Source organism: Pagrus major, chromosome 17, assembly GCF_040436345.1.
Source record: "Pagrus major chromosome 17, Pma_NU_1.0".
NCBI classification, from domain to species: domain Eukaryota; kingdom Metazoa; phylum Chordata; class Actinopteri; order Spariformes; family Sparidae; genus Pagrus; species Pagrus major.
This window is the reverse complement of record NC_133231.1, coordinates 20,141,641-20,161,039: the sequence shown is the minus strand read 5'-3', so window position 1 is coordinate 20,161,039 and position 19,399 is coordinate 20,141,641. Positions and strand designations below refer to the sequence as shown.

Sequence of the window (19,399 nt, the reverse complement as noted above, 5' to 3'; positions counted from 1 at the left end):
AATCACAGTTCAAATGCTCAAAGTCTCCTCAGACCAAAGCTGACCGCAGGAAGAATAAACAGCATGACTCAGTAAATGAAAAGGTCTGTATGTAAACATGGTGTTGCCATAGTTACAGGTGTGTATTGCGATGGTGTGGTACTGTAGCTGGACGTCAGCAGGGGTCACGTCCCCTTTGCTGCCGGAGGGAGGAAGTGTCAAGATCTCACGGCGCTCGAGGAAGATGGTGGAGATGCTGAAGAGCGGTCGCTGTCGTCAGTGGACGCAGGTGCTGCAGGGTTACTATGATGAAGAAATACATTTTTATATAGTACCGGAAAAAGAAAAGTGAGTCTGCCAGTTTTCTGCCATACTATGAGTTGCAGCGATGGCAGAAAACTGCAGGAAACCCACATGCAGACTTGCATTACAAAATATAAATTCAAGCACTCTCAATAACAAATGCCTATCAAAATCAAATTCCCATCTGTCGAGGATTTCAAGGACCCATGAGAATCCTGCTGTCAACAACTACAACTCCTCCTGTGAGCGCTCATGAGTGGAAACAGACCATGAATGCCTGTATAGTAAAGTACACTTGTAATCATAATATGTTAAAATATGTCTTCACAGGAGAACTTAATTATTGTTGATAAATATTGTACATTAATAAATACTTAGAAATGTAATCATAGCTGTATAAAACAACATTGTATCATGTTGTAGACCATTTAGTAAATGTTTGAATACTGCTTAAATGTGCTATAATGGGACTTAAACTAAAGTGTTACTGTAGGAAACTAAAGGTCCTGTAAAATAAAGCATTAGCTAAAGAAACAAAATGGAGGGACAGGACTGGCAGAAAGATAACACAGACTGAATCCAGTGTGTGTGAGTGTCACCTGTCTCCACTCTGTGTGATGAGTCTCCTGCAGGTCTCCATCTGAACATCCAGGCCTCTCTTCATGGAGCACATCTCCATGTACTCGTGCAGGTGTCGGTTCATGTCACTCTTCGCTGTGGCCAGTTCCAGCTGGAGTCCGAAAACACACAGTCAGACATATTTGGAATGTTTGTTTTCCGTGAAAAAGTTTATTTACATCTGCGGTTAAGCTTCACATGCCTTTTATGTCTGCGGAAAGAACAATTTCTCAAGATGTTGAATGACTCATGTCAGAGATTGGGTAAGGGTGTATGATGTTGAAAGACCCGAAACACCCAATGACCCCAGGTTCCATCACTGATGATGTGTCTAAGTGCATCAATAGATGTATATTTAACTAAAGAAAATGTGCATTACAATGCAATTTAACAAGAAAACAGGAAGGACAGATGTATAACGGGGCTCTTGAGCCTTGATTCAGGAATGTATCAAAGCAACATGATTCACCATTAAAGATGAACAAATCAAAAACAGAAACAGAAGAACTGTGTGACACTAAATGCTGAGCCATGGCTTAAATTTGCAGGCAACAGAGCACTGCAAAAGCCTTAGGCGCATTTATAAGCCAGAAGAAAAGCTCTTGAGCTCAATGCACAATGCAAAGGACATGATAAAAAAAAAAGCTGACAGTACTATTGTAACTATTTGTAATTTAGAAATACGGAGCAAGTGTCTGACCTCAATCTGGTCAATTGTCTCTTGGTATTCCTTCTCTCGGGACTTGAAAAGACATTCAGTGTCATTAATCACCTGTTCCAGACAGTCCTCCTGCTGGAGAGAAAGAGATTTTGAGTGTGTGTGGAGGTGGACATACATGTGACAAAATGTAGAAGCATTGTGCAGTAAACAGAAATGAGTTTGTGTGCTAATCATTAAAGCACAGCTGGTTTTATGCTCCATCAGCTCAGATTTCACTGACTAATGCAGCTCCACCCTGCAGACTGTTCGGACACCACACAGCCGGTGAATGAAAACAAACACCTACATGCATTTCTTGGAAACAAACACACTGTACACCAATACAAGCATCTGTCTCAGTGTGTGTGTGTGTGTGTGTGTGTGTGTGTGTGTGGTGGTGTTCTGTCCTCAAATGGCCTTGCCACAGTGGAGCTGTGAAGGTCAGTGGATTCCAATGGACATCAACTCTCATGACGTCAGAACTTTAAAAGCTTTTTTGAAATCTGAACCAACAATATCAACACGCATGCAGCCATCTGTAGGATGACGAGTGAAAAAGTGCACAGACTGATTCTGCTTTCTCAGCGTCGTCCTCCCTGAGAATTACACACACTGACTGAGTCAGACATCCACTGCATCTGTAAGCCAGACATTAGGGGTGGGAGATAAAACGATTCTTGATGAATCGCAATTCTTTCTTGAAAGATCAAAATCGAAAATTTAAAACCCAATTCTCAACATTATGATCACTGATAACAGACCGGGCTGCTAGGTTATCATACCAGAGGGGAGCAATGCACCTCCTCATGTGATCGCATGGGGATAAGCTCCATAAAGTTCAAATATGTTGCAGCTGTTGTATTGGATTGCATGACTTGTCTAGATGTTGCTGTTCATTTATAGTAGAAAGACGTGTAACATTACCACATTAAAATGTCTAAAACAACTAGATCTTTGTTATTTTTTTTTTGGTTTTGTACTCAAATCATCCCACGTGTTTCCTACAATGATCAAACCCAGAGTGAATGTTTTATTCAAGGTAACGCTTGTCTTGATGTGTCAGAGAGTGAGTGACGAAGGAAGTCAGCAACAGGGCTAAATGTAACATGAAACTTTAAAACATGACGTCATTTGTGAAAATTTCATGGCAGATAGATTTTCATTGGCAAACGCAGATGTCCAACAGTGCAGACAACAACTCCCATGATCCCACGCTACTTCAAGACATCATCAAGTCTTCTCTCTCATGACAGAAATTACATACTGGGGGTAAAACCAGAGCTCAGAGGTCTCATTGGAGTGAGTTATGTTACCGCAGCCTACCTCTCCTGGTGGGTGGGTGGGGTCAGGAGGTAAAGTGCATCCTGGGAAGTCTTCCCAAAGAAGCAGCGTCTCCTCAGTTTCCTCCCAGGCCAGACTGTCACAATCATCCTCAAACTCACATTCACGCCTTAAAATAAAAACAGACATACGCACATTGAAATATAATTAGCCAAAGTGCAGGACTGAAGGACACTGACATTACACTCATCGTATCGCAAACTCAGACCACTCACAGTTGGTTCAGCATCCTCTGCATCTCCTCATTGATCTGATTGGCCGATGAACTGCAGTGCTCTTCGTCTTTGACCACGCCCCCGTCACTCTCAGAGGCGCTGACTGTTTTGTCACAATCGCTGCCGTTCAAGGACAGGGGCGTTTGTTTCCGGTGGCAGTTCAGGGGAGATTGGTTGTTTGGAACCTGCAGGGAAATATTCAGGATTCAGACCAACGATATCAACATATACAGCACAAACCTTCACAGTAAGTGGATTTGATAAATTAACTTCCTGGTACCTGGTACATCTGGATCACATCTTCGCAGTTCCTCTGCTGAGCGACGTCACAGAGACGAGCGGTGATATCGATCCTGCGGCAGATGTCCATGTCGACCTTCATGGCTTTCTCCTGGATCTTACTGTCCAACTCTGATAAGTTCTACAGAGAGGATGGAGGGAACCAGATGAGACAGAGAAAGGGAAAACCTAAAAAACCTTCCTAGGGAAAACTTTCTAGAAAATACTTCTATCTACAGCTGTATAAAAGCCAAAAAATCACAGATTTTTAGATCAATGAAGAAATTAAATGAAGAAGAATAACTTTTGGGTTGTAAAAACTCTCTGGTTGATTGATTTCTTCCTCCAGCATGACCTTGTATTTCTATAATATACATATGTTTCTATTTGATAGTAATGCAGGTATAAATGTAGGTACTTCATGTAAAGTCTGGGTTTCTTTCTTATTCTAATAACCCACCCAGTCTGCAGGTGTAAATATGAATCAGTTGATAATAAGTTGACGGGCTCTGTAGCCCTGTATCAAATGGTAAAAAGGTTTGTATCCAGTAGATCCAGTAGATCACCTCAGCTGGAAGTTGCAACTTTCATCAAAGTACGTCCACTGAAAGCGACTGTTTTTGCCGCTGACAGACCGGCATTGTTGTTGTGAAGTGTCTGACAACATTATGGAATCCTCACAAAGATTAACCTTTTTTAAGTATATTTTTTTGGGGCTTTTTTATGCCTTTAATGGATAGGACAGTATATAGAGAGTGACAGGAAATGGGAGGCAGAGAGGGGGGGAATGACACGCAGGATAGGGCCGCTCGATGCGGGATTCGAACCGGGGCCGCCTGCAGTGAGGACTGTAGCCTCAACACATGGGGCGGGTGCTCAACCAACTGAGCTAAACACCGCCCCACAAAGATTAACCTTTTTATTCAAGAGTAAAATCCTCTTCATTTAACCAGAAAGAGACACTATGCTGATCTCGCCAAATCCACCAGACTCCATTTACAGACGCATTAATCTTATCACCATAAAACAGACTTCATTTAAACTCAGCAGGTTCCACTTTCCACTGTTCCGACAACATCACCAACTCTGGTTTGGTCAAATTAAACCCTTAATTCACCACATTAGATGTAAGAATATCGGGAAAGGAGCAAGAGGGAGGGCAGACATCACTGTAGCAGTGGGGGGAAAACACAAGTGTGTAGAGCCATAATATTTTCCCATCTAACTTGGTGGACTATGGGTTTAAATCAACCAAACCAACTTTATCTTAATTTTAATGTTAATGTTGTTGAATGGTTTACGATAATAAAATTACTGTTTCTCTCCATTTTTTCCTCAGCATTATCAAACACTTATAATAACAATCTGAGCAGGTCAGGGGCAAAAAACAAGCACTTTTAGTGGACCTCAAAGGTAATGTTGCAGCCAGTGTCACAGCTGTGGGCTGAGGTCATCTACTGGACCGATTCCAAAACCTTTTGTACCCATTAGTCAGTTGGTCAAAGCGTTGGAGGGGTCCTCCTCGTAAAGGTCTAGCTAAAAAGACAAGCTGGAGGAGGATAAACACCTCCCAGAGATCTCTTTCCACTGGCAACAAACCTGGCAACCCAAAGTTAATGGATTATTACTGACACTTAAAACATGACTCATTATGGTTTCAACTTATACAGCTTTTATACAGGGTCTCTTAGTAACTTAGTAATACATAATAATATCATTTTACTTTATTGATTTAAAGAGTTGAATGCTAGGCTCACATTGCTCATGAGGCCTTTGAAGAGAACCAGCTCTGCCTTCAGATGCTGAACTCTGAGAGCCAGCTCGTCCTGACAGCCTTCACTCTCCTGCAGGTCCTGCACACATAAAGAAAGCCATGAAGACCACACATAAACAGTACATGTAAGTGCAAACATGCCCACATACACACACAGAGCGGGCCTGACACATCACTTGACTTTACTGGATATTAGCCTACGTCGGCAAACCGCACAAAAACATCGTAAATCCTAAATGCATAATCTTCTCAGGGGAGCTGCAGATTTGACTGATGGCATCATAATTCTCCCTTCTCCCTGATGACTTATTCATACAGTATGTGCTGCAAGTCAGGTCCGGCTTTTTCAAGTTTCAGCTGGTGGTTTGCTGCTTGTGGTCTCATGTCAATGTGGTGCTGCAGGCAAAACAGGGTCAGGTGCAGATTCCTGGCAATGATAAATGTGCACTCGAACTCACAAGTACATAAACACGTGCACACACCTACCCACCCACACAGGAAATCAACAAAACATTTGTTGGAAGGAAGCACAAATATAACAGCAGGTGTCAGATAAAAAACAAAGCTCTATTTTATTCAGAATAGAAGATTTCTGCAACTTTTAAATGAGACGAGTTCATGCACTTTAATGAGTTGCTGGTCAGTGGTCAAAGACAAACAGAAAACCAATTATAAAAGAGTGCAGCAGCTTTGAATGAGTCAGGACTTGAACCAATGTAACAATGATAGATGTTGCAGAAAGGAGATGATCAGTGCCTTCAGAGTGAGAGCTTACCGCCTCTTGCAGCTGCACTATACTCTATTTAAACCAGCTCATCAGTTTATTGAGAACTAAACATCTAAGATATTTAACCACTGACCAGAAAACACGCCTGGTAGCTCGCTGTCACCACTTACAATTTATTTTGGTTGTCTTAATGAGTCATGCTGATGTCAAAGCTGTCAAACAAATATGAGGACATAAGACACTTCGATTAAGACACACTGCATTGTTGATCTCCTGCCATGTGTACCCACACACACACACACACACACACACACAAAGATTTGCATAATGTTACCTCCTGTAGGTCGGCAATTTTCTGTTGCAGATCCATCCTCATAGTGTATTCTTCTTCCCATCTGAGAGACACACGGATAAAATGAGAAAACAATCTTTTAGTGTTTATCTTAATGTAAACAGAGAGACAGAGAACATACAGGCCATGGGTTACATCCATTATTGTGTACATATAAATATGTGACTGTGTATTTGGCCCCATGTGCACAAGGTCACGGGCAGGTATAAATGGACCCATGACTGAACTACTTCAGAGGTGTTAAAGGTAAAAAAAAAGGCTAAAATCATTCTAGCCAGATTTTATACAACTTTAAGTGGATCTGTCTTGCCAAACCACCACAATGTGACAATCTCCTCCCAACACATATCATCACATGACGCTGGCGTTCAGGATTCTCCAAAAAGCAGACAGATTATAGAAATAGATGTATGAAGCTGTAACCTTTGACAGACTATGTAATGGTGACATTGTTCCTAAATGACCTCAAACGTAATTTAGCATTTCTGTACATCTGCTGAAATAGAAACAACAATAAGCTGCTATCTGTCTAGCTCCATTTATGAAAATGGCATCTACTACTAACATAAAACATATCTGACTGGACACTTAATGCACTTAAAAGTTCAAGTAGTGCTATGGCGCTGTGTTTCTATGTGTGAGGTGTCATGGTTTCACACTATTCCACTGATCTACACCTGGTGCTAACACACCAAGAAATGCAGCAATGAACCAGCACAGACACGGAAGACAGCAAGTAAACATGGTTGTAAAGAGGGATGGAAACCAAGAAACAGAACTGTTGAGGCCCGGTTCCAAACTCTCTGATCCATCAGAATCATACGCCTCTGAGCTTACCAATTCCTTGTATTGATGCTGGCAGGTTTTTCTGACAGCTGTGCATTGCAAAACAATGACATCACACTCATGCGTCTACCTTGGTGGAAACAACAAGGAGGAGTCATGACGTAGAGGAAGAAATGGTGCAAATCGTGGCTTCATTTCACCAAGAAAGATGACAACAGTGCTTGTTGTAATTTTTTGTGAAATGGTAATTTCAAGCCAGGGTGGAAATACCAGCAATGTGCTGAAACATCGGTCTACACAGCCTAAATTCCAGGAATGTCTGCATGTAGTTTTCGTGGCTTTATTTGACAGGACAGGCGAAGAGCAACAGGAAACGAGGAGAGAGAGAGAGAAGACATCTAGCAAAGGGCCACAGGCTGGGATCGACCTGAGCTGCTGCACCCAGGACACAGCCTCTGGGGTGCACGCTCTACATGTTGAGCTCCTGGGGCACCACAGCAATGCTATGTATCTCTACACTCTACGCATGAGTGGCACTACTTCCCAACTAAGCAGCATGTCTGTTACTGAGGGTAAATGTCCTATGTAATAATAACATCAGTGCCATGCAGGAAGGCTTCGCAGATTTTTTCTTTGACTAAAAAAACCTAAACTAGATAGATAACCAATAGAAAAAGCTTTATTTTTAATAAGTACCCAGTTAAGTGTGGACATAATAATAATAAATAATGACTGTTGCTACAGCCAGCTCGAAAAAAATGGATCAGAAAGCAGTCAGGGAATCTATAAAGAATCAGACCTATAAGCAGAATCGATAATGGCATTGATATCAATAAAATTGTATTAATTCCCATCCCCAGATAACAATGCTCGACACACACAAGGCATTTTGGTGAGTAACACTGAATGTTAACATAACTTTTGTTGTTTACGAGAAAACTCCATATGGCACCTTTAAAACCACCCTATAAAACTGCATTTCTGCATCAGTCAACACCAAATGCAAGTTGAGGAATGACACAAGCACAAGAGGCTGACAATCAAGTGCTAGATTATCATTTTATATGCACAAAAATTGCAACTGGATTTCAATCTGGCTGATTGCCTCTCGATCTAACATTAAAATGTAAATGCAGTTTGCAAGTTGCATGAAACAATCAGGTGTAAATGGGAAAAGTGTGACTGAGTCAGTGAGTGATTTGCTTATTCACTCCCTAATGAATCGCTGGTTTGATGAATTGTGTGCATGAATCTGAGCTTTAATACATCTAAAAGCCTGAGCACCGATCCTGCATGTGACTTCATACAACACACGTGTCCGGGGGGGGGGGACATCCACTCACTGCAGAGTCTGTAGCTTCTTATATAAATGCTGTTTGAAATGCAGAATGCTGCGGCACGTCTACACCTATAGGGAATACTAAATCTGAAAGAAACTGAGTCATGAAGCAGGAGTTGTTGTTGTCGTAGAGGAGGTGTGTTTGATCGGTAAGGTGAGAGCGTGCAGAAAGCAGAGAAGTGCTTCCTTCTGCAAGCCAAGCCCCCGTCCGGCCGTTACAGCTTGCAGTGCATGCTGCATTGCAGATACAGCGTGGAGAGGGGAGAGGGGAGAGGGGGGTGCGCAGTGGGAAGAAAGGGGGAGAGGAAGTGCTCAGCGTGTGAGGTTTCTGTGCGAAAGAGAAGGTGAAACTGTGGTGGGCAGAGTGGAAGGAATGAGGGGGCAGAAGGAGGGTTAAGAAGAGCTGGAAGAGGGTAAAAAAAAAAAAGATTGACTAAAGACGGAAAAAGCACCAAAATCTTTAAAAACAAATGGGATACATAGGTGGTTATAAAGTCCTCAAAAAGATTGAAAATGACTCACAGGGGCAACAAAAAGCATTTCATTATTGAATTGAGATCTGTTGTAAATATCTGACTGCATCAGTAATGGTCATGAATCTAAACGAGCGAGTTTCACTGGAAGGAACAGACTTAAATGTCCCCATTGTACCGAGGTAAACTGACACCTACAGTCAGCTCACATTGGCTGAGGAACAGCCCAGAGTCCGAACAGAAGGCTGAACAGATTGAACACCGAGTGGGATAAACAAAAACAAACCAAAACAAAAATGTCAACTTTCTGGACAAGAAGTCAGTAAAAACCATCCACTCTTGAGTCTCTACGTACGGTTACATCACTTGTCTGGTGTCACACACTCCTGGGCAGTTTGTTCACAAAGAGCCCACTGTGCTGCGGTCGGTATCTCCTCTGTGAAGAATGCATGGCTGCTCATTTGGACCTAACATGAGGGAATTCGGTGATGAATGTGCTGGAACATGGAGGCTACTGGAGCTCACGCAGGGCACATAACACGTAACCAAATTCACGATAAGTCGACTAGACGTGGGCTGATTTCTCCAAGAAAGAGAGCTCACCTTGTGCTGAAAAGTGATCAGCCGTCTCCTGGAAATCACATTTAAACTGGTGATGTCATCGGGTGACACACTGTTGTAAAATGGTACAATGATGATAAATAAGAAGTGACTGTGTGTTCAGGGAAGTTCTGTTTGAGATGTTACAAGGTCCACAGGGAGCAATGATCGGTTGTTTTCGTTATGAATAAACTGTTTTTTCTATAAAATGTCATTAAAAAAGTATGAAATGCCCCTCAGAGTGTCCCAGACCTGAGAGTGATGTCATCAAATTGCTCATTTTCTTCCAAAATGAATCAGAACAACACTTTCACATTTATCAAGTTAGAATGTTTATTAAATATCACTTTATTCTGGAAGGATAAGAAAGAAGAAGAATGCCTAGATTTAAAAAAAGAAGAAGATATCTCTGGTTGTCCTTAATGAGTCCAACAGTGTTATAGGAGTGCGATGCACCCTGCCTTCTACATTACCCACAATGCAACTTAGCCACTGAGTGACATCACTGGAGGCAATTTAAGACCCCAAGACCTGGAAACACACTTTAATGAGTTATCCTTTAAGTAAAAGAGATTATTATATTCTGTTTAGTTCTCTCTCTCTCTCTCTCTCTGTCTCTCTCTGTGTTTGGCATTGTTTTAGTGCAGTTTTGGTGTTGTGTTTATCGTTTTTGTCGGTTCTTTGGTGAGTTATATGATGTGTTTGTTAATAAAAGGAAAAAAAAACAGAATAATCTTACTTACTTACAAGACGGAAACAATTAATCTATTACAAAAATAGCTCCATCTAATCATCCCAGCTCGAGATCCAGCTTAAGTTTTAAGGCTGTGAATCACAAATGTCCCAGTAAAATCACTCTTGGTGCTGTTAAATTGGGTTGCAGCTAACAGTTAGTTTCATTGTCAGTTAATCTGAAGTCTATTTTCCTGATTAATCTGTTAATTGTTTGGTCAGAAGATGTCGATCGATGTGACGTCCTCACGTCTTGTTTCGTCCACAACCCAAACATATTCAGTTTACTGTGATAGAGGAGTAAAGAAACCAGACAACATAACTTAAATATATATTTTTCTTTAAAAAATTACTCAAACCGATTAATCAGTTATCAAATAGCTAATAGGTGAAAACGCATCAGATCTACAGTTAAAGCACCAGAGGTTTGTTTCAATAAGAGGCCTGTCTGGACCAACTCCTGGATTTGTCTTTAGATGACATCATCAGTACCTCTCTCATCTTGTCCAGTTTCACAAGATAAAAACCTGCTGCTTAATCATCATGAACTCTGTTTGTGTGGATTTTCCCTAATATTCCTGTAACTAAGCCACCCATGGGTGAGTCATGGAGCTTTGAAGTGAACATTTGTGCCACAGACTGATCTTCACACCTCTCTTTTAAGCTCTGACCTTCATTCTTCTTTATATTTAGCTCATGACAGGTGGGTTTTTTATTTTTTTTATTTCTAGCAGCAGCACCTGCCTCGGTGGTCAGCCATGAAGTGGATGCAGGGTCAGGCTGGAGGTGATGGATGGATGGTTGGATGGAGCGGCTTTGTGCTGACTCTGCTTGGGGTGGAGACAGCTGGGCTGCAGCTGCTTTACGGCTCCAAAGTAGAACATTACACACACTTAAGAAAGCTACATGTGCCCTGCAGGCCTGTTACAAGCGTAATAAAAGGCTTTCACTCCATTTACCTGCGTTTGTACTCGTCTCTCTCCCTCTTCACTTTGGCCAGGACGTTGTACAGCGCTCTAATCTCAGGGGTGATGGTGTCAATCTGGACCCCGACTCCATCAGGGTGCATCCAGGACACTCCTGGGCTGGTCAGACGCTCCGCACCGGCGCCAAACTTGCGGGTGTGGTTGTAGGACCAGATGGTGCCTGGGAGGAAGCGTGGAGGAGGGTTGGTGGAGGTCCCCTGGGCTGTGGTGGCGTTGAGGGCAGATCTAGGGGCCGAGCCAGGGGAGTCCACACAGGGAGAGGACTGGCTGATGGTGATGGATGGGTTACAGGTGTTTGTTTGGGTTGAGCTGGAGTTTTCGGCTGCAGGTGGGAACAGTGTTGTAGGCCTCCTGGCTGAGTTGTTGGTGTTGTGGAAAGGGAGGGAGCCAGGCCTGAGCGGTATGGTCCCCACAAATCCTGTCTGCACACCTGTCTCCTGGGTCTCACAGCATCCACCCTGACAGCCCTTGTTGGCATCCAGCGCCTGTTGCAGCTGCTTCTCTAAAATCTTATTCCTGCGCTCTAACTCGTGCACTTTCGCCAAAAAGCATCTGAACCTCAGGTTGAGGGTTTTCAGGACGCTGATGTTGGATCCCAGGTCGTTTCTGAGAGCCATGGCTGCGGGGGGATGCGGCACAACGCGGGGCTGGTAGTGGCTGCTGGGGTGGAGATAAGGTGACGTCTGGGAGGGTGCGGTGAAGTCAGGCCCCGGCTGATCAGGCCCGGAGTCAGGCTGCTCACCCAGGAGGAAAGACGCCGGGTCGGCACCGAAAAGGGCGTCGGGGAGGAGGCCTGAGGGCGAGTCTGGGTGTCCGGGAGTGTGGCTCTGCTGCGGATGCTGTTGGAGATGCGTATTGGCCCCCAACAAAGGATTCATGCTATGGTATGGAAAACTAAAGCGCTGCAGATCTGGCATGAACACGGACGGGAATTATCTTGCTCCAAATGACTGAATGAATAATAAATAGCTGTTAAACCAACGCCGTGCGCACAGAAGAAGCCAGTATTTACCTGCTTATATAACCGCCTCTAAATAAGAATCTTTATCCTTAAAGCTGAGCGGTCTTAACGTCGGCTGGTGGATCCGTGATCCTTCACCGTCCGCAAACTAAACACCAAGAAGCGGCTCCAGACGGGCTGCGAGCGGGGAGAGCAACACGGGACCGGAGCCTCGGTCAGATGCTCTGCAAAAACAAACGCGATTTAACGAAGAAAAAAGACGCAGAGCGTGAATGAATAACAATGAAATCCAGTGTCACCGCGTCACTGAAGTTCTGGCAACAAGATGTGACCGCAGGCAGGAGGAGAGCTGCGGGATTGGAAGAGAGCAGCTACCGTAAACACCCGACCAGAGGCGCGCTGATCCGTTAACTCTTTGTTTTCTGTGGACACTCATCAGGGCTGGACTTCATGGAGAAATAGGGGCCAGACATGAGTGATAAACACAAACTAGAATACAATCTTCAAAAGCTTAATAAACCACGTTAAAAAAAATGGGTTGAACCCAAGGTTTGATTAGGTTATTAATCAGGCAGCTGCCCCAAAACACAGGAGCCCAGAGCCAGCAGGCCTCACTCTCACTGTTTGTGATCATCTGATTATTGGAAGTTAATATCAACTGACATGATAATTGGAGCTGTGATTAGTCATTTCATTACTGTTTCAGTCATTTTTCAAGCATTAATGTAAGAAATGTCCTTTTTTCAGCTTCTTATAGGGACAAATATACAGGCTTGTTTTCATCTTATCTGCAGTGCTATTCATCCATCTAGATCAGTGTTTTCTCAAACGTTTTCAGACCAGTGACAGTTGAACCAATAAAAAAAAGACCACAGGCTGTTAAGAAATCTGAAGTTTTGATTTAAAAAGACAGTTAAGATGTTATATAGCATTTTTTTTAAAAGTTAATACACAAACCAACGTGTAAAAAACGACAACTTTCTGTTTGAATGAGATGTTATGTTCCAAGAAACTGGAGAGAGCCGAAGTCATGCTCCCTCCAGTTAGCTCCATGGGACCTTATTTCGGAAAATAATTATATGGTGGTGAATGTAGAGAGACAAATTTTCAATCCTGCATGTTGTGCCATGAATCACACATATGATGTTTGACAATTTAAGATAATTTCCCAAGTCCAGACAGTCAGTTTGTCATAAAACTAATGGAACATAAGACTGAAAATACATAATTATAAAGACTACACAGCCAGTGTAACTGCCGCATTAGCGTTGTCGTCTTGTTAAACGGTCACTTAAACCCGTAACTTAAACATTGTAGAGCTGGTCCTATATATTAGCAGCTCACAGAACTGACAAAGTACCCTTTTACATAACTCCAGGTGTCAATATGACCAGATTTATTGAGATTTTCACCTTTTTTGGTACCTTTTCTGTACCGAGCTGGCGGCCATGTTGGTGTTGGGGTTGTGTGTTGAGCCAGACGATGTAGTTCACTGAGCGGTTTCACACAAAACTAGATGGTATTTCACTTTAATTACTACAAAATGCGACTTTTTTGACTTGGAAAATTATCTTTTAAATTGACAAACATCATATGTGTGATTCATGACACAATCCAAGTGGGATCAAAAAATGACTTGTCTCACTACCATACAAAGTTTTTCTGAAACACAGTTCCCTGGGGCAAATCGGAAGGGGAAGCTTTTAAATATGAATGACAAAACAAAAAGAAAAGAAAGACAATTGTTTTGTTTGAGTAGAAGAAATAATTATTTTTAATTGTTGCTCAGAAAACTTGCGCTTAAAGAAGGTTACTTAATGTATTCAAGAAACTGAAACACATCCAGTTGCCTACGATACAGCACTTACAATTACCATGACCTGGATGACTGAGAACCTTCATCAACATATCTATTATCTAGTAGCATTATCTGGACAGGAGTCTGTTTCCCCACTGCTCCGTCGAGTCTTCTGTTTTTTCAGACTTCTATTTTTTCTTTCCATAGACGAGGGCATGGGGTGGCTCCTGTTCCTCCTCCAGCTCTGGCAGTAGGAGAGACTGATGCTCCCTTAAAGAAAAGAGAAGAAAAAGAGACTCAAGACAACAAAACAAAAACTTTCCTTTTAAAGACAACAACCTCAGGAAACAGTGATGTTGCTTACTTTCATATAAACTATCCCTTCTCGCCTGCACTCGCCCCCTCTCTGCTTGGCCAAACACCATCGCATAGACGTCATCCCTGAATTCCTGGTTCATGATCTGGTAGATTAAAGGGTTGATCATAGAGTGGGACTTGGCAAACATCGCAGGGATCAAGGTGACAACAGGTGGAAGAGCGGAGAACAGCTGGGGGCTCTTGGTCATTGGCTCAGCGTGTTTGCTCGGGGTGGAGGTGATGGAGACTGAACTGGTGTTGTTCACTTCACTCCACTTGTTCTCAGGAGTGTAAATCTGTCTGTAACCTTCTGTAACGGTCCAGTTGAGCAATGAGGGGATGTCCAGGATCTTTGGAGCGTTTAGAGAGCTCGAGGCCACGGCAGTTGACTCCTCCACCACAGTCTGTAAAGTGCTGCCGGCCTCTTGGTCGTCTCTGGGCATGAGTGCAGAGATCAGAGACACAGTAGCATAGGGCAGCCAGGCCAGGAGGAAGGTGCTGCACACCACAGCAGCCATCTGAAATAAAGACACAGTTTATTTTTCCTGCAGGATGTTTATCAAAGAAATCATCCTCACTAGGGTTTACCTTTGTAAGTCTCAGGTCTTTGCTGGTGTGACTGACAGAGGAGGACGAGATAGATGCCAGAGTTCGATTAGATTTGTAGACCTGGAAACAGAAGCAACCGTTAACGCTGCTTTTTGTGATTATACCACAATTTACAAGCACTTTATTTCTCAGAGGACAACATATATAAAACACTCATATACATATTTTAACATATGCATGTGAAGAATTTCTCATTTCTCTAATTATAGCTTATTTTAAACTCTTCTGATGGCATACTGGACATTGTTGTTTCCAGGATTCCTGATTCCACTGCTGTTACGCAAGTTGTGAGCTTTTATTGTATTATTTAGCAGCTTGTACTTATTTTACATACAGCAAACACATCTCAACATGACAATGTCAACTATTTTTTAGTAGAAGGGTGTTTGCCTTTACTTTTGTTTGCTTTGTTTCGATAGTGTAGGAAATCCCAGTCAGCTGATGGTTTATTATCCTTTAATCTTCGTGTCAGACAGATCTGTTATATTACTGTGATTGCTTTGACACTTGCAGGCCATTATTCTTTTGTAGTTCTCCTCTATTGTTTATTTTATGCGTCTTGATTTTTGGAGCCAGAAGTGACCACATTTGGACAAGACAGGGAGGATACTGATTGGATCTGATTGAGAACCCGAGGGCATGCCGTGGTAGTGACTTGTCAATCACAAGGTAGCCTCGCCCTAAAGCATAGCCTGCCTTTTGTCTGGTTTACTCCAAATGTGTGTCATGGTCCTGTCATTTCAGTCTTACTGCTTACTGTATTTACCTAACCGCCCCAGAATGCATTGCGTCTGTTCCGATGGCGGGCTCCAAGGCAGACAGTTCAAGCACCACTCTGGAGTTGTATTTATAATTTTCAGATTTATTTTATTTTATTTATTTAACTTAGACATCTGAGAATATTTTACATGAGAAATCAACTGTGTACTAACTGACTCGCTGGTCAGTTTACAGGCCCCCCCCCCCAACCACTGCAGCCAACACACGCCAACAAATCCTCCTCCTGCTCCTGCTCCTCCTGCTCCTGCTCCCAGCTCAGCAGCCTGCTCTTCTGCTCTTTAAAGCAGACTGACAGGAGCTGTTAACAGCCTAAGTCCAGTCACGTCCCTTCCACTGTTATCTTTAATAAAACATCCACTGATTTGCCCGCCTGCCTGCCCTCTCCTGCATCGGATCCACCATGTCTGCTCTCAGCAGACGGAGGGATTATAATTTACAGCATGGACATCATGCTGTATTGAAGAAGACTTGAAACTTGTTATTGATACCAGCAGCTCATTAGGAAACAGTTGACTGAGGTAATAAATCAAGTAAGGAAAAAAGGTCATTTTCTTATGAGCTTACATACAAACAGACTTATTTTTGAAACGAGTGGAGTCGGCCTCTGCTGGCCATTAGAAAGAATGCAGGTGTAAGACATATTTCATACAGTCAGTGGTTCTAACATTGCTTTAGGTTTGATATTCTCAAAGAAATCTACAAATGATATAATTACCACAAACCAATTGACACATAATGAATGAAGGTCCTTTGGGGCCCCTGAGCATCAGGGCTAATAGAGCTTTTTCACACTGTGCTCATTTGGTAATCCCCTGGGTCCCTGAGGAGGTAGTGGCATCCACTGCTGTCTGCTGACTAATGCATTAAAACAAAAATAATTACATAATATACACACACAGCTCACACATCCACCATTTTGTTGTCCTCACCGTCAGCAGGATGACCAAATACGAGGTGACGATGGTGATGGTTGGAAATCCGAAGCATAAAGTCAGGATGAGGAAAATGTAGATTCTGTCATTTAGAGACGAGCTCATTCTCCACCTTGAATCAAGAGTACAATTCAGAAACAACACAGATGTCTAGCAGTAGTGCATCAAGCAGCACTGAAAGTGAAATGAGAGATTACCAATTGATGGTGCAGCTGGTCCCATAAGGTTCTGGTCCATAACTTCCAAAGCCAAAAGCAGGCAGCAAGGCCCAGAACAATGTGCAAATCCACACCAGAGCTATGGACAGAGACACATGGCGCCTTTCAATCCATTGACCTAGAGAGGCAAGAAACAAGCAAACCACTTAATGAACTATTCAAGCAGTGTGTTAAGGTGTAAGCATAATGTGCACTTGAGGGAATTCTTGACATTTCACTTTTCCGTTTTCTTGAAACATCAGCAAGTTTAATTGGTCTTTAGTGTCACTTAAGCACGGAACCGCTTTCAAATCAGTCTTTAAATCATTACAACAACAACAAAAGAGGTATGTTGTGTAAGAAGGCCAAGGAAGAGGGAGAGAGAAATCTGTTCAGGAAGAGTCAGATGGATTTTGAGTGCAGTCATGCCTGTGTGGATTGTTCAGCTTGTGTCTGTGCTGGAAGAAGTTGCCAGACTTGCCATATCTTAAGCAGCAGATCTTCAGGCAGCGGTCCACAGAGATGAGACAGGTGGTGAGCAGAGAGCCGATGCCACACACAAAGCCCTGGATGCCGTACCAGAGGCACCCAGCCTCCCCGAACACCCAGGCATGACACAGGCTGACAGAGAGAGAGAAGGCTAAATGGATCATCACCTTCTGTCTCTGACAAGTGGCTGCTGATGTAACCCTTGTTAGTGTTAAACTCCCCACAAATTCAGGCCTGGCTGCTTATTGGTTGATACAACATAATATAAAAAATGTAAAAGTGTTCTGTACCTGGAAATGATGAAAAATGGTGCTCCCAAGAGGCTGAAGCCAAAATCACAGAGAGCCAGGTTGATGGTCATGAGCTCTGGAGGTCTGAGCTTCTTTCTTTTCCTGCAGTAGACTAACAACACCGTGCCGTTTCCCAGCACGGATAAGACACCTGCAGAGAGAGTAACAGTGAGGAAATTAAAAGGACATGTAGCAGAAGTTCACAGTGTCTGTAAATGTGTTGCACATGAATACATGAAGTGGGTCACAGAGTGGATCGATGCACAGTTTTCCACTTAGTTTCCTCTTAATCACACACTAACAAGCTGCTCTCCGACTGTAACACTCATGCTGCTCCACAGGGAGCAAACCAACCCGGAGAAAGCCCGACACAAATGAGCTGAAGTTTGGCTGTGACAGGAGAACATCTGTTCTTCTGCACCGATTTGTTGTGTAGAGCAAACAGTGAAGTTGATGCTTGAGAGTCAGAGTATTTTTCTCTTGTTCAGCTTGATGTTAGCTGTTTTCATCCTGCTGTTAATGAGATAACGTCTAGTTTGTTCTTTTGTGTTGAGCAAAGAACAAAAAGTAAGAGGGTATGGAATTGTGTTGTCCTTTAAGGTCAGTTTGTTTATTCAGTTTAATCAGTCATGAGAACAAAGAGAGTTTGTTTATTTAAAATAATTTCAGTCAGTGAAGATCTTTGTCTTCTGATTAAAACTTCTTCCCCAAAACTACACAGTGCACCTTTAAACAAAAACTTTTTTTTATCACTTTATGTAATCTGGCCTGATATATTTGGTATTTTGGGGAAACCTGACCATAGATTTCAGTGTGTCTTCAAAACATCTCTCCTCAGAAAAATGAACCAGAGATTATTTAGTAAAAGTATTCTCTTGCTTACCCGTGAAGGTGAGGAAGGCAGCGACGGCGAGGTCTGCAGAAGGGGACAGCTGGGAGAGGAACAGCGGGTGGACGGATGAGGGGACGAACCAGGAGCCCCCCTGCGAGCCCGACTCTCCCATGGCTGTACTGCACCGACCCACAGCAGCATACAGAGATGAGAGGCAGCCTCAAAGAGCCACTGAAGGCTCAAAAAAAGAGGAGAATAATAAAAAAAATACTGCATAGATAAAGACTTGTCATGACTCATGAGGACGGAAATGTCAGGCAGCTGAGGAATTATTCTGTCAAACATGTCCTGATCTCTGTGGTCTCCGCTGAAATGCTCATTCAAGTCTAATCTCTCCTCTGCTTTTAAAGTGCAGGCAGAAATAACAGTAGAGCAGAAGATCAGGAGACAGTGGCTGAGAGAGACAGTGGGATATTTTCAAAGTCGTATTCACTTTACAAATTATATTCATATAATATTTATATAATATTTATATTATATCACTGCTCATTGACCCCTGCATTGCACATAAACTTAAAAACAAACAAACACATGCTACTCATTTCTCTCTCCTCAGTTTTCCACATTATTTAGCTTTTAGACTTTAAAATCACAAGAAAACTCCAAGGCACTCTCTTTTTAAGTATTTAAATACCTTTATTGTCTTGGTATGGTCATGTTAGAGCTTACATAAAGATATTTTAATGTTTTAAAAGAGAGTGTCTTAGAGTTTTCTTATGATATTTATGTCTACATTTATCGCTGTCCAAAGAGCACCTCTAACAAACTGAATTTAAGTCCAGGAAGCGCTCCTACCCTTTCATTTTTTTGATTATTTAGCTTGTCTTTCTAGTTAGCTTTTGTTTCCTCTGCCAAAGCATTATCATGACGTAATGGATGATATCAGCAGC

The 19,399-nt window shown here is 42.6% G+C and overlaps 2 protein-coding genes across 2 annotated transcripts; both read right to left on the bottom strand.

Annotated features, from left to right (window-relative positions):
• iffo1b (intermediate filament family orphan 1b) lies at window positions 1-12,433 on the bottom strand. The gene is made up of 9 exons (XM_073485616.1): window positions 11,178-12,433; window positions 6,271-6,331; window positions 5,193-5,288; window positions 3,437-3,577; window positions 3,157-3,341; window positions 2,924-3,050; window positions 1,601-1,693; window positions 882-1,012; window positions 1-282 (listed from the first exon to the last, which is right to left on the bottom strand). Exons 1-9 carry the CDS (start codon window positions 12,119-12,121, stop codon window positions 198-200), a joined length of 1,863 nt encoding a protein of 620 aa, XP_073341717.1. The 5' UTR covers window positions 12,122-12,433; the 3' UTR covers window positions 1-197.
• On the bottom strand, window positions 12,271-18,621 carry opn9 (opsin 9). Its single transcript, XM_073484632.1, has 8 exons — window positions 18,501-18,621; window positions 17,618-17,768; window positions 17,320-17,459; window positions 16,839-16,977; window positions 16,639-16,753; window positions 14,909-14,989; window positions 14,328-14,838; window positions 12,271-12,389 (listed from the first exon to the last, which is right to left on the bottom strand). The coding sequence occupies exons 1-8, from the start codon at window positions 18,619-18,621 to the stop codon at window positions 12,271-12,273; spliced, it is 1,377 nt and encodes a 458-aa protein (XP_073340733.1).
• Between the last annotated feature and the right edge of the window lie 778 nt (window positions 18,622-19,399).